This window comes from Astatotilapia calliptera, chromosome 7 (assembly GCF_900246225.1).
Source record: "Astatotilapia calliptera chromosome 7, fAstCal1.2, whole genome shotgun sequence".
In the NCBI taxonomy this organism is placed as follows: Eukaryota; Metazoa; Chordata; class Actinopteri; order Cichliformes; family Cichlidae; genus Astatotilapia; species Astatotilapia calliptera.
The window spans coordinates 36,173,719-36,190,094 of record NC_039308.1 but is presented as its reverse complement, the minus strand read 5'-3'; the positions used below and the strand labels follow the sequence as shown (position 1 = coordinate 36,190,094).

The 16,376-nt window shown below is 39.1% G+C and overlaps 1 protein-coding gene across 1 annotated transcript in view; it reads left to right on the top strand.

Annotated features, from left to right (window-relative positions):
- The window catches only part of dcc (DCC netrin 1 receptor), a 246,414-nt gene that overhangs the window by 15,876 nt on the left and 214,162 nt on the right, over positions 1-16,376 (top strand). The window contains exons 4-5 of the mRNA XM_026172224.1: positions 7,329-7,479; positions 10,813-10,949. Coding sequence (XP_026028009.1) covers positions 7,329-7,479; positions 10,813-10,949 — 288 coding nt within the window. The remainder of the gene's footprint in view (positions 1-7,328; positions 7,480-10,812; positions 10,950-16,376) is intronic.

Here is a 16,376-nt window from a genome sequence, read left to right as displayed (position 1 = left end):
AAAACAAGAAACTTTCAGAATTCAGGTATTTGCCACCTTGGGATGAGAACACATTCTATGAACCCCTTCCAACATGATTCTAATATAAAAGTAGGTGGACAAAGCCCACAATAGACTCTTAGGAAAATATATTTTTCAAAATAAAACACCTTCTGCTGGAGAGGTACCCTCTAAGATACTGCGATCATATCCTTGATGGCAAGGATTTGTGCCCGTGTACCAGCTTTGAAAGCCTTGCTACAATGTTGCACCTTAACGCAGCACAGAGCACTTAAAAGTTTCATTTGCTGTCTAGTCTCACTGACCACCTACAGTCAATTTAGAATCTTTAACCTAATTAAAATCTTTTAACCTGTCATTTAGGTAATTTAATCAATTAACCTAAATGACAGGTGCCACATGGGAGGAACCTGGAGAAAGCCAACCAGTAAGATTCAAATCCCAGATCTGTGACATGGAAGCACTATTCTCTGCAGCTCTGCGCTGATATAAGAAACAGCATAAATATGCCTTTTGTACTTCTGAGGAACATATGCAAGCTATGAAAGATTAAATAGTTACACATAATTACTAGGGGTGCAACGATACACAAAATTCACGGTTCGGTTCGGTTCGATACTTTGGTGTCACGGTTCGATATTTTTTCGATACAAAAAAAATGTTCATGCCTTTTTAATTTGTCATTTATTAAAATTATAAATATATATTTTAACTCAAAAGTACAGTTTTTAAATTTAACCCTAACCCTTGTGCATGTTTTTTATTTTGACAGCGAATGCGCACCTGCGGACCACTTATGTGCAGCCCTGGTTATTTAGCTCGTCATATTGCAGCCACAGAAATTCTTTTGTCCATGAAACCATAAAGCTGCACTTTCTTTTTGCCTTATAGTCTGATTTGTCATAACTTCTCCGTTTTGTGGTAAGCTTTTCTTTGGCTGTCACTTCTTCACCCTGACCTGTCTTATTTGGCTCAGCATAACTAAAATATATATCTGTCTGTGAAGGTTCTCAGTCATCCAGGTCATCGTAGTCAAATATAAATCCTGCTGCTTTTACAGACGTACTCACATAAGCTCAGCGATTCTCTGCGCGATCAACCTCTCACATGTTTAAGCTTGCTGCGGGAGATTTCACTTGTCATGTTTGCATAGTAAGCTAACGATTGATAAGACGATGTCAGAGGAATTGGTCCTAGTTAAATTTACCCTTTTTAATTTTTCATATTTATTTCCTATCTTATTCATAGCCTTTTCCTTTTTTGTTTTCTTTAGGTCACGAGCAGTTGTCCAAGCATTTCACTACATATCGTACTGTGTATGACTGTGTACGTGACAAATAAAATTTGAATTTGAATTTGAATTTGAAATTATCATCACTCACAGATCAGTGCTGTCGCTCTCTATACACAGTTCGCACGATTGCAAAGTGAAAGCAAAAAAACAAGCGCAAATTCAAACGCGACTTCAATATGTCACATATTGACAGTGGCTCACCGATGCCAATGACATAATTACCCAGCTACATTTCTGAAAGAATGCAAAAGCATTGACATATATTTTTCCTACAATAGCCCGACGGGCAGGGAAGAGATAGATTTTGGTAGCCCGACTGAAAAAATCGCTAGCCCCAGGACGTCAGGCTAGCGATATTGCAAGCCCTGTATCTGATTGAGGAATCATGCATCTTTGGAAAAGAGAGTTTATTACAGAGAAATGTCTCTTTCCAAAATAAAAGCTATACTATCCGCTTCTTCTGGGCTATATTCTCAGCAGCATAAGGAGAATCATGTGCTAACAGCTGTCTAAATGACTCGGGCTAAAGTTAGTAGCATGCTTGTTGTTTTTGTCTTTGACACTAGGATGATGTCGGCTGTAAAGTGTGCAGTCATATTCGTGTGTGTTCCCACTAGTGCTTTCAGTGTTAATCCGTCGAAATGACCTTAACGCCACAACACAGCAATCTCCGTTAACGCAGGCTACCGCCGATCGGCCCGTGCCATGGGCTAGAACGGCCAACATCAGTTAACGAGCTCAACTACCGCTGAACACACTACCGTTCCCACCCCATTAATTGAGCATTGCATGGCACATCCACATACTGTTTACTTAGTCATGCTCGCTACCTTCAGCATGCGCACCAAAATCCAAACAGATCGACCCTGTTCTTTTACTATTATGTCTGTCCATGACTCGACCTTTACGCTTCAGGAGCCTCACACCCATCGTCAGAAGGAAAGTTGATAAAATAAATTACAAATGTTGTATTGTTCGATACATATGCGTACCGAACCGAAAGCACTGTATCGAACGGTTCAATATCGATACGAATATCGTTGCACCCCTAATAATTACCTTGTGGCTCAATATGCAGTTAGCCTTATGGGGTGCATCCATTCAGACTGTACCTCTGTGGTGTTATAGAAATTTAAAACAAATGATCTACACATAAACATGTTGTCTTTGTGAGGTTTTAATTTGCCTTTGCAAAGGGGTCAAAACAATAATACAGAATGCAACAGCAATTTGCATCACTTTTAAGAAACAACAACAACAACAACAAGTGTAGACGAGCAACATTTTCTAATTACCACTGTCCACAGAATACATTCAGAAAATTCCATATAACATAACTTACAGTAAAGTCCAGTACATCTAGTATTAAAACATTACATAAAGACATAAAGACAAAACATGATAGTATGGATCCTTCCATTGAGCCAGGCCAGCTTTTCAATTTCCCGTGACACGGGACAAAAAATACGTTTCTGAGAGTCGTTTTCAAACTCTGTCTCTCAGACTCCACTGCAGCAAGAAAACACTTGGAAATTCAAGTATGGAAATTTCTTACAGGAAGCCTACCTTAATTTGCTAAACTCAAACTGCTGGTGCTTCATTTTACCTTCAGATGAACCCGAGTTACAAAAGGACAGAAGAACAGAAGGCAGGATCGCAGCGAGCCAAAGATGTCCTCTTACATCCTGCTGTGAGATACACTAAAGCTTAAAAATTAAGCCCTGGAAGTCCTGATGAACAAAAAAAAATCAGCAGGTTAAATCCTATCAGAATCCAGACAGGACCGGGATTAATCCACTTACCTTGGAAATGGGATTTGTTCGGAAACAGTGAACAAAGAAGTGCCTTGATTTTGATCTCTTACCACATTTACTGACCCTAAAAACTTAGCTGTTTAGGGTCAGGGTGTGTTTATATTTATCACTTTAAAGATGAGATTTTCTAGTTTCTGAAACTATGCATATTTTGTTCTTGGCTAAAACACCCTAATCCTAACCATACACTTAAGTGGTTGGTTGGTGATGTGGTGAAGGCTGCAACCTTCGTTATAACTCAGTGCAGAATCACAAGTGGGTAGGAGGAGTACCGAAAGCTACCGACTACACCAAACTGGGAAAATCCACACAGTCCCAGATTTTTCTGGTTTGTGAATTAAAAGTCCACCTTAAATACAAATAAATACATAAAAATAAAAGGATTATATATATTAGATTTACTTTTCTAGCATTTAAAAGAGCAACTCTTAAGTCTGTGATTTATTACCTTTATTAGTTTGGTGCAGCATGAAAACTAAAGAAGAAACAAGGTTGTGAGATGAGAACATGGTAATAACATGATGTGAGAACACGCCTCTTGGCCTGTTGGGTACAAATAATAACTCTGAGTGTGTTTGTGCAGTGAACTGAGCTGAAGGTCTGGGAAAAGGATGACTTATCTAATAATTAGCTTCGAAAACGCATTAAAGGGACAGTTTATCTTTGTTTCAACATTTCAGAGGAGAACAGCGCTGAATATATTTGTCGTCGTTCCTCAAAGGTGTTGTGTGTCTTTGTCTGCATGCAGTGAATAGCTCGTGACTGCGCGTGTGTCCTCCTTGTTGTGATGCGAGGTGTGCCAGTGTTTCATCTGATTTGCTGACAGCCTCCTTGGGCGACGTGCCTGTGAAAATATTAAAGGATCAACGCTTCTGCTCAGTGATTATCTCCGTGATCCCTCGCTCTTTACTCGCCTCTGCGACCAGCACACACAAAAAGAAAATCTGCTGCGTGGACATTTCTCCCGCTGCTTCTTCTTTTCTTTGCTCGTGTTCACCGCGTGCGGTTTTCTGCTGATGATGCTTGTTTTACGTTTCCGATTCTTGTGGTTTCTTTCTTTTTTTTTTCAAAATCATGAAGTTGCACAGCTTTACATCTTATTTATTATCCATGTGTATACTTTTGAACCTCACAGATGGGATCCTAGTACAGGGAACACTTGCTGAATTAAATATGTAAATATGTAAACGGGTAGACAAACGGGCAGTTTGTTGTGTAACTTAAACTGTTATTGAGGCAGTTTTTGTATCAGCTGAATCTGGGTTCAGTACAGGTCAGTCACCTCAAGGTGCTTTATATTGTAAGGTAAATACCCTGTATTATTCTAAAGAAGCACACAGTGTATAAATTATGTAATTCTGTATGTAAAACTGTATTTTCATAAGTTTTCCGACTCATAAAGACCTCCCTCATGGCTGTTCATGCTACACTAAAGTAAATAAAAAACAAGTGAACAATTAAATTACACAAAGTTCCTGTTTTTCACTAACTACAATAGAAATGTGGGATTCATATTAACATATTCCACTAATAAACAAAGATTTTCAGTTTTAGAACGGGACAGGAGAGTCTGCACAACGAGCTGACGGCATGTTTTCTGTCTTTTTATACATTTCTTACAATTGAAGAGTCATGCTGACAGATGGACAGATTTACTACAGAAGTATTTTTTTTTAATTTTGACATTAAATGTGTAATTTAACTTCTATACATTGACATAAAGGGCAGTTCCACTGGTTTGGCGCTCTTAAGGTCAAAGTGACATCCCTGCTCTTGGTGGTACTTGGAAGGAAAAGCAGCCTTTTTAACAGGCTGGTTGGGTATTGAGGGCAATGAGAAAAGAAAGGCTGATTTTAGTGAATTTAAAAATATGGTGGTACTTGGTGCCAGGTGAGCACCATCAACCATCTCTGACGAATGTTTCCAGGGCACCTTATTTAGACTTTAAGGCAGTTCTGGAAGTAAGAGGTCTGACCTACAAGCAAAATGTACCAAAGAAAGGGTCTTAATTATTAAATTAATTTAAGCTGTAGATACGGTATAGTTTATAAAGTCAAGCTAGAATGAGCTGTAATCTGCAAAGGGTCACACAAGTTTGAAAAACTTGTGAATCTTAGAATATTCATGCTCTGATCACCTTAATTCACTTTCAGGGGGAAATGGCTCGGCTGTTTCTTATTTCACGACGAGCAGCAAATGTGAAATAACTTCATGCCTATTCAAAGATAAGGAGTAAAAGATGATTACAAAATATTTCACGTTAGAGGTGCATATTGGTGTGTGTCAGTGCCACTGGCGGATGATGGTGATTATGATAATGATGTAACTTCCTGTCTACTAAAGGAAATAGTCTGGTTCTGGGTCTAGTCACTCTGAGTCAGATTTGCTTTCACCCTGAGGGGGTGCCCGAGGATGAACACAAGCCTGACCCAGTATAGATGTCGTGTGTGTACGTGTGTGTGTGTACGTGTGTACGTGTGTGTTCCTTCAGGCCCTTAGGTTTTCTTAGATGAAAGCTTGTGTTGGATATCAGACCACTAAACGCCTTTGCCAGTGGATGAAACACAACGCGACTTCTTCTGGTTTGTCCATCAAAGGAGCACATTCACACTGTTTTCTTGGAGATGCATCTGGGTTTCAAATCAGCTTGGTGGAAAACTGCATGAGCTCATCAAGGTTAGGCCTCAAATAGAGAAATGTCAATGTGGAAGCAGAATTAGGTTATAAACGAGAGATGATTTCTCAAAATGCATTCAATCTTTTTCATCTAAATTGTTGATTTTTTTCCACTAAACTAAATGATCTTGTACAGACTTTCTGCATACAGATGCTTACCTGACAGTTATTTACAAGCTTTTTTTTTTTTTTTTAAATTAAGCCTAGTCTCATAGCATAAACTAAAATATTTTAGGAGACCTTGTATGTTTTAAGGAATCCCTTGCAGGGACTTATCACCCTGGAAAGCAAGAAAAAAAAACAAACATAAAAATTCAGATGATTCACGTGTCTTTTAAGAAACCATTTTATTGCACCAGCCTAACTGAGACCTTTTATATTTCCAACCAAGAACCATTTTCCCTTTTCTTGTGTTGTGTTTACAGGTAGGAATACAACCGAAAGGAGCTTTTTATTTAAGCTTGTTTTTTGTACCTCTCCATACTGATGCTAGGTGTATTCAACCTTGGAGAAATCCAATAGTTGCTTTCTAATTAGTGTCAGGTCCTCAGCTGAGATGTCATCCAAGGAACTCCTCCCAAGAGCAAAGAAAGAAACAAAAGCAGAACCTTTGACTTTAGCTTATGCTTCTTATAGCTTACCTTTACTGACACATTTTTCTCAATAAGCTGGTTACTCATTGGCATGTAAATGATTACTGATTAGCTGTTCACATCTGTCCTCAGAACCAGCTAATCTTGCAGGACCAAGGACAGCAGTCACATCAATCAGCAATCATATAAACATGAAGAACTCTCTAAATAATGCATCTATCATAGTTTAAAAAGTTCCAATGGTTTACATGCTAATACAATTAAAATGAGGGCATTTGTTTCATTGCCAGGGCAGCATGTTGGTTAGCACTGTTGCCTTGCAGCAAGAAGGTCTTGAGTTCAATTCCACCATCAGGCCGGGGTCTTTCTGTGTGGATTTCGCATGTTCTCCCCGTGTTTGTGTGGGTTCTCTCCGGGTACTCTGGCTTCATCCCACAATCCAAAGACATGCAGTTAGTGGGGATAGGTTAATTGGAAACTTTAAATTGCCCATAGGTGCACGGCGCACTGGCAACCTGTCAATGGTCTACCCTGCCTCTCACGCTAAGACAGCTGTGATAGGCTCCAGTCCCCCCACCCTGTGACTCTGAAAAGAAAAGCAGAAGAGAGGGGATAGATTATTTTATTTCCTGCCCACTTATGGAAGCCAATAATTCACACTTTTCTGGTTCAACACAACCACCCATGATCCATCCATGCACAAAATTACTGTAAGGAAATTATTTATCCCGTTTTGTGCAGAATCCTCCTTCACTACCTTTGTGAAAAAATAGAACACAATGAATGCTAAAAATGCTCTTTTGGCTGACTGGTTAACAAGCAGATGATTGCTGTTGTTTTCACACGGCATCCTTATAAAATGACACGTGGCCAAATTGTGTGTGTCTTAGAATGTATTAGACTATGTTTGACCTTTACCCTCTCCTTTTCTCCTTTTCTTTTCTCTTTCAGAACCTGGCGTCAGCAGGAACCTCCAGTTCCTTCAGAGCCCGACCCGAGTAACAGCTCTGCTGGGATCAGATGCGGTGCTTGAGTGTTCAGCCTCTGGTTACCCGACTCCGAGCATCCAGTGGAGGACAGGAGAGGAACTGATTCAGAGCTGGTCTGTCTGCTTTACTGTGTTAATCCATGTTTAAACCACCAACAGCACACATCTTATTTTACCCACACTGATCCCAGTATGGCCCAGTGATTGCTATGCCCTGGTGGTAAATGTTTGAATGATTATGCGTATTCATAGCATTATATTTTTACATTCCTTTGCAGAAAAGAGTTATTACAACATATTAGCGATTCACTAATACACTGAATTACCTTTTTTTAGTATGACCAATAGACAGCTGTAGTAAAACTAAAGTTTTGGACTCTTTATGTAAAAATAAATAACCTGAAACAACCTTTTGTAAACAATCTTTGGTGCAGTCTTCACTGACCCTACTTGCCCAACTTGGCTCCTAGAAATTTCACCAAATAAATTGGAAGAGATAACAGAAGTTTTTATTTATATTCATATTCCATAATTCTTCTTTAACACTGTTTGTCCCCTCTCATTTTCACCCACTCTTTGTCTCATCTCTGTGTGTGTAGTCAGTCCTTGTCTCTGTTTTTGTTTACCTTTGGTCTGTGTCTAGTTTGTAGTGGCATGCCTAGCTCTTACTCAGCACAATTATAGGAACCCATATGAGCAAGCACTTTGGTGACAATGGGGAGGAAAAGCTTTTAAAAGGAAGAAACCTCCAGAATAACCACACTCGGGCCATCTACCACGACTGGTTTGGGTGGGGGGAGGACGACAGGACCAAGACATGCTTTGGAAGTGAGCCAGAGATTAATGATGACTAATCATTAAATGCAGAGTGGTGTATAGACAATAGAATAGGCTTTTATTGACATTGTACAACAAAAATTTGGGTGTTCCACACAAACGGTGCAGGAATAAATATAAATATTAGGACAGCAAGAATAAATAACAGACAAGGAGAGTACATACAAGCAAGTGGAATATATACAAAACAGGAAGAAGGCACATAATGTAAAAGGCACATTAGAGGACACGTCGCAAAGTGCTTGAAAGGGTTTTGTCTGAGTAGAGTCTGTGTGCGAGTGGTCTGAGTGATGAGGGTTGCTCAGACCATGGCTCATGGCTTGGTGGGGTTTGTTTGTTTGCTGTCCTGGCCAAGAGGATGAAGCTGTTTGTGAGTCTGATCGTGTAGGACCTGGTCCAGAGGGCATTGGGTCATTCAGGTGGGGGGGGTGCAGTTGGTCGCCTGTGATGGTCTTGATTTTTCTGAGACAGGAGGATCTGACAACGGCATCCAGGGATGGCAGTCAATGATTTTTTTGGCAGTATTAATGACCCTCTGCACAGCCTTCCTTTTCTCAGTAGCGTACCTGCGTACCAAACACCCAGGCAGTACGAGAGCTTACTGTCCACTGAGGAGAGGTAGAATTTCTGGAGCAGCTTGCCATGCATTCATGTGTGGCTGGCAGTTTGCAGATGGAGATGGAAACTGAACTCGAACAGCTTATATTGCTGGAGCTTCAGAAAACCAAAATGCACAATCACAGAAACTGCAGACTAACACAGACATGAGGCCAAACAAAAATGGAACAGAGGAACAATGAGGACGTAAATACAGATGAGAGGATAGGAAACGGGTGGAGACACAGCTGCAACAAATCCAACTAATGAAAGAGGGGAAGCAAAACTGAACAAACACACATGGGATGAGGAACTGTCAAAATAAAACAGGAAGTGACATGCACACTGAGACAGACATGAGCTCTACATTAGGACAGCGAATAATCAGACATGGAAGCACATGACAGACAGAAGAGACAAAACACAGACTGGACACGAAAAAGGGAACAGGCATGAAAGCAAGCAATAACCAAAAGCTAAAACTCAGAGGCTCTTAAAAACTGAACATAACCATCTCTTTATTCCAGAGGATAAGAAAAGTCCAAACATACTCAAAAACCATGACACAGCTTCTCGGGCAGGTTAGGTACTGCTGGGCCTTCTTTATTAGGGTGATGATGTTGTGGCTCCAGGTGAGGTGTATGGAGAACATATAGTGAATGAAAAAGGTGAGTGAAGATGCCCCCAGTAGTTTAGAGCTATTACCGCATAACTAAGGGAGGATTCAGAGTCACCTGGGTCATATAGCCCTAACAATATGCTTTATCAAAAAGGAAAGTTTTAAGCCTTATCTTAAAAGTAGAGATGGTGACTTTTCCCCAAATCCAAACAGGAAGCTTGTTTCACAGAAGAGAAACATGAAAGTTAAAGGATCTGCCTCCCATAGTATTTTTAAATACTATAGGAACCACAAACAAGCCCAGTCTGTTGGGGTTTTATAGGTAGTATAAAATCTTAAAGATAAGATGGAGCCTGATTATTTAAGAACTTGGATGTGATGAAAAGGATATAAATGATTTATATCTTAGTTTTGTAATGTTTGGTTATCATCATTTGTGGTCCCCATCATGTTTCTCTTTCTCACTGTCTCTGTGGTTGTCTGGTCCTGTTAGTTTTATCAGGTGACTCTTGTGTCCTCTCTCAGTCATGTCTCTGTGTTTATGCTTTTGCTACATAGAGTTTGCATGTTTTGAGTCTGGGTCTCTGTCTATAAGCTTATGTTCCCTGTCTAATTTTGTCTCATGTCCCATGTGTATTTTGTTTTGCTGTTTGTAGATTTGCTGTTCACCTGTGTTCTCCAGGTGTTTCCAATCTGTTCTTACCTCATGTGTGTATTTAAGTCTTCCATCTTCTTTTGTTCATAGTCATGTTGTTGTCATACTTCTCCTTGCGTGTGATCTGTATTATCAGTATTGGAAACTAGTAAGTTTTTGATTTGTGTCAGAGTTTTGGTAATTTTGTATCTCCCTCATTAAAATCCAGCAATAAAACTGTTTTATGTTCAGTCCTGTGTTCTGCAATTGGGTCCACAGTTTGCCAGCCACACACTGACTCATGCCAGAAAGTGTGTGGCCAGTCTTCTCTGACCTCCAACCTTAACAAATCATTTTTAAAGAATTTTTACTCAATATGTATTTTTGCTTTTATGGACCATTATCTGTAAACTGTAGAGATGGTTGTGTTGGAAAATCCCAGTAGATTATTGGTTTTTGAAATATTCAGACCAGGCTGTTTGGCTTAATGAACCATGCCAAGTTCAAAGTCACTTAAATCCCCTTCCTTCCCATTTCCAATGCTCTGTTTGTACTTTATCACATTGTCTTGACCATGTCTACATGCCTAAATGCACTGAGCTGCAGCAATGGGTCAGATAGTTGCGTAGATCAGTTGCATGGGTGACAAGTATATATAGAAATAACTTATTATTAAGGTAACAAAGCTAGGCTGATCGTTCCTCTATGCAAGTAACAAAGAAGCAATAATGAAATGCAAAAACTCTTTCCTCCCTTTTAGGAACAAGAAGTACTCTCTACTGGCGGGCAGCAACTTGATCATCAGAAGCGTCACTGACGACGACTCTGGCAGTTACAGCTGTACAGCCTCCAACAAGAACCACAACATCACTGCATACGCTGAGCTCAGTGTACTAGGTGAGGAAATAGAATTATTATATGACCCTTTCCCACCAGGCGCATGACAGTACTTACTTGGTCAAGTATCAACTTACGTCCTAACTTGGATAGAAAAACAAGAACACACAAAGGTTTCTGTGTAAAATTAAAGAGCAAAACTGTGTCACTTACCAATGCTCCTTAGGTAAAAAAGGAAAAAAAAATAACAAGAGTTGTCCCACCTCTGTGGAAATTTAAAAAATAAAAATAAAAATGAATAAGCAAACAGAATAGGGCGAAAACAGTTGGCATTGCTACATTGACAGATAACCTCCAGAATCAAATGCAGTGTTGTTGTTTTTCTGAGCTGACTGTTTGCTTCAGGAGGTTTTCATAAATAAAATATATTTGTATTTATTGTCTTACTGCTCCTCAGCAGCTCGTACATACAAACTGAAGGTGCTCAAGGATTCTGTTGATTGTTTGGTTTGAAGCAATTATTTTCAAAATTTCTTTTTTTCTGAAATCTTATTCATTTCATATCAGTGCTAGCAGTTTTTCCTGTGAAGCGATTGTGTAGAGGTAATTATGAACATCCTGGGACTGTAACTCAGCAGCTGTGGCAAACCGTTCCCCCCAAAGTTTACAGACAAAATATTTAAAAGGCTAAATGATAAACTAATATTGGTAAATATTGGTAAATATGAAAATCACCATTTGAATGTCTAGAGACTTCTGTAGTTTTTATTTTATTTATTTTTAAATTCATCGTGTATTCAGATATCCCCTGAAAAAGTTCAGGTTCAACAAGATTAAATTAGTTGTAAAAACAGATGAAACTGAGAATATGTAACAGAAGAGTTCTGAATAATGACTCTTCACTGACAGAGAAATAGCTGACCTAACTACCGGTATGCTAGAAAAGCTTTCTGGTGAAATATACAGATAAAACACTCTCTGTGTGGAGAGTAAGCAGCATTTAGCAGAAAAAGCCATTTAATAATGTTCTTATGTGATGATGTACAAATTAGCCACGTACTTTTATTGGTTAACTACGCGGAGCTGTAAATGTCATGTTAAAAGCATACAAGTCTGCTGATAGCTACAATGTGCACAGGTCATTCAGGTAAAGCGAGAGCTACAAATAAACTGAGTTAATTTTTAATCCATGATCTAACTGAGGAATCACACCTGTGGTAAAAATTGGTTTCCCCTCATTATAAATATCAATCCCCACTAACAAAACAAAAGAAAAACTATAGACTGTGGAAAGAAGAATTGAGGTATCCACTCTGAAGTGTGGATTTTGAGAATTACACCTCTGCTAAATATTTAAATAAAAGGTCTTTCAGTTGCCAGAATCACTCCTAATGTTATAATCAAGGCTCGAGACCATCTGTTTCAGGAGAGAAGCTGGGTCTTTAGGGCTGGTAGTGTCACTTTGAAACCAAGCAGAAACCTTCCTGTATTCCAGATCAGAAAACAAACTTCTAGAAGTCTAAAACAAAATGTTCTCATCATTAATTGTGCCCTGATTTGTGTGTAATTCTCTCACAAAACCAGAAACTAATTGTTTGTGTTAAGGTCTTAGGATCACAAAACTATTTCCCAAGATAAAACTTTTATATAATTTGGGATAAATAATATTCTAAATTGTTATTTTCCTCTAATTACAGTAAAATGTCTTTGTAGCATCTTTCAAAACTTTGTTGTTTGCTTCACAGATGTAGGCTTACCCTAAAATTATACGGATATATTCACATCAAGCTTTGCGAAAGCTAAACTTCCCCAGGCTTCGTACAAGACTGAAAGCAATCTATATTTGTAGTTGAATCCCATCAGGCTGCTGCTGTGCTTTAAAGTCAGCACAATCTGTAGGGAAGTTTATCGTGCATGAAGTCTCTCAGCATCACCTCAGGAACAGCGCTGGACTGCAGGGTGAAATTTGTCCTGCGGTGACCAGAGCCAGAATTAGGTCAGTGGTCAAATGACGCCCACTGGGCTGAAAATACTTTTTTCCCCACATAAACACACATTCAAAAAAAAAAAAAAAAAAAAAGCTGTCAGTGCCAGTAACAGTGAACTCATTTGTGTCACGAGCAGTTAAACATGACTGTTACAGCAATTTGTTTTTGCACCACTCATGTTCGTGAGGATTCAGCGAGAAGTCAGTGCCTCAGGCAGAGGAAGTGTTCGGGGGGATTTGCATGTGCGGCTTACTTAAATTAGCTTTCAGTCCTGTTTTAAAGTGCTCACCTGGACCAAGGTAAGGGAACTCAGAGCTATTTTTCCTATAGACTACTATACAATGAGCAATTCTTTGCAACCAGAGAAGTCGTCCCCTGCTGGTCAAGAATGCAGGTTTAAGGCCCATTTATATTGTCTTCACTTTTCAGACGTAACAGCTACATCAGTCTTTTCTGCTTTCTGTAGTTTGAGGAAAGGATAAATGTGAAATATTCTTTAAGTGGATTCAAGTTGCAGAAACTTTATCCCAGATGACCGTATATTCTTTTTGCACAACTTAATTGGCATTCTCATTTAGTTAAATGGCAGGGCTTTGTTTTTACAGAACTAAAGTTAGGAAGTGACAGACAGAAAAGTTTTCTTGCCACATGAAGACATTAGGTCTTCTTCAGACTAGCTGATGAACAGGTGTTTCTTTTAATGCTGTCAGTACCACAAGATTTTTCCGTACAATTAGAATCCGTGATAGCACCTCTAATGAAACACAAGCTAGTCTTATTTTTCTACAGCAGAGAAAGCTGAAATCAAACAGAAGCAGCTGTTGTTTGTTGGACTCAGGAGAAAATCTGCAAATTAACCTTCGGGTATTTTCAGTCTCCTTCCAGCTGGGCCTCTCTGCTCGTCTCTGTCCTTTCATGTCTTTGTCTCGGTGTCCCCTCTGAGTCTTTCTCTGTGCTCGCACCACATTCATATTCTGTTTACACTCCACTCTCAACGGCCACCGCCGGCAAACATCACATGATGTTTACAATAAACAGGAGAAGAGTCTGCGTCTTCAGTGTGTCACGCCTCAAATCTGATCATAAAGTGCCATGTTCTGACATGTAAACACGAGTCGTACATTTCCAAAGTGTGTATTTGTTCCTGAAATGTACCGTAACACACAATGGTCCCAGAGACTGTGTTGGTTTGTGTTGACAGAGAATTTCAGGAGGAGCCTTCATATGTAAAGGAGAGAACCCTTTTAAAAAAAGCTCTTGAATCTTTGTTTTCTTCTGCTTATGCAGCTCAGAGTTACAGAGAAATGGGTGAAAAAAAGTGTCCACATGTGTCTTTCCTCTTATAGATTTGAAATACCAATAAGCTGGATGAGCTGGCAGTGAACGGAAGGCTCTGCTCTTTTATTCTCTAATAGCTAACGTGCAGTCACTAATATATATTGATCCACTATTCCTGAAAACAAACATTTTTTTTACATAAATCTCTAAAGGCAAAGGTTAAAAAGGGATAATTTGGGGTTGAGAAGAGACGTCCCCTGATTCCCCAAAAAGAGAAGCATTTAACAAACAATAATTGCTCAAAAATAAAAGGCTTAAAGCGCACTGTTCTGCTCATTTCAGCTCCAGCTTTATTTTATTTTTGGATTTTACTAGAACAGCTGTGTATAATGCAGTTTAAAATAATGCTTATTTGTCTTTTAGTTCTATTTAATTCGATTAAATTGAATTCTATTTATATAGCACGAAATCACAGTTGCCTAAAATTGGTGTATAATTTAAAAGAAAGAAACCCCCAGCAATCAGCCAACTATCTGTGAGCAAGCACATTGTGACAGTAGGAAAGAAAACCTTTTAACAGGAACACACAGGCTCAGGGAGCGGCAGCTATCTGCCACAACTGGATGAGGATGATGGGAGTTGGACAAAAAATCATGTTCTGAACTGTTTTAGCCCCCCCACCAAGTTTTTTTTTCCTGAGCAATTGCCACACAACACACAAGTGTAAAGCAAGTGGGTGGGGCAACTCATGGATGTAAGGCCAAGATAAGTGTATACGCAATAATCTCTGCTATACAGAGCCAGGAATATAGAAAAGTGTGAAGCTGGGCATTGAAAGCTTGTACTTGTACATACACTAACATTTTAACATGTTTTGTATTGCAACAGTAAAATAATTAAAAACATATTAGACTCCCTTTAAGTCACAATAGTGGCTGCCGTCTGCCCGTCCTTTACCATGGAGTCCTTTGTACAGCTACGGTACTTTCTTGAAAATTTATTTAACTGCACTCTAATCCCTGTGCAATTAAATGTCTGAGTGGGCTAGGGTTGAATGAAAGAAAATGTTTAGCTAAGGCCGCCAGATGAAGAAATCCAATTCAGACAGATTTGAAATCAAAAGCAAACTTTAATCAAAGTTACTTGCATGCACACTAGAAAATAGCTGGATAATCAGCAATAAATCCAACATAAGATGATGAAACAGAAGAACAGCAACTTAAAACAAAAAAAGGGATACATGGAAACACTGTAAACGAGGTGATAACTCAAGTAGGTGAATAACAAAGGATAAATGCTAAAAGAAAAAGCATGACATGAACTGTACCAGAGCCTGCAGGAGGTGGTTGGGATTGATGGGGGGCATATAAAGCCCCCCACATGACTGTCACACTAGACGTTTCATCTACACCTCTGTCACTTGTTAAGCTCAGACAATAAAGAAAAATACTTTTTTTTAACCCCGTAGGCACTCAGATGTGCTTTTGAATTTTCTACCTGGAAAATAATAAAATAAATGAATATAAATCAGTCGGTAACGGCTCCACACCTGTAAGGCCAAACAGCCTGGGGCTCTGTGAATAAGCATCACTTGGGGAGTTTTGAAATAGAATTAAAATCCTTGTCCCCATCATAATGTCAGTGAGCAGAAGCCCCATTGCAGTAACTCAATTAATGATGATGTTAGCACAATGATGGAGCCTACGGCTATTATTACAAAGAACAATTATAAACAGACACATAAAAAATACTGAAAGTCAAAGCAACCATTTTAATAACTTTAAATGAGAACTACAATTACTCTACACATAATGGGCTCAGGACAATCTTCTCAGGACAACAATTATCACACCTTTGAACAAATAATTGAGCTGAACCTTTCTCCAGAGTGAACTTTGTGTCTTCTCTCTATAATGTCAGATTTTCTTTCTGCAAAGCAGTGTCAGTAACCACATGCAAGTCTTTACAGAGGGAAGAAACAAAGGATTAAGCAGATGTAAGAAGAAGGGGGAGAATAAGGAAAAAGAATTCAACTTTGTGGAGTAAAGCTGGTGCATTTCTGATGGAGGTGAAGCCTTTCTACACTTTGTGCATTTTAATCCATCTCTCCATCATTTCCCCTCTTTAAATGTTTTTTTGATTCCTTATTTCAGAGCTGAAGGCGACATGGTATTAAACTGAAGTTTCTCTTATCATGACGAGCCTCGAGCTATCTGTAAAT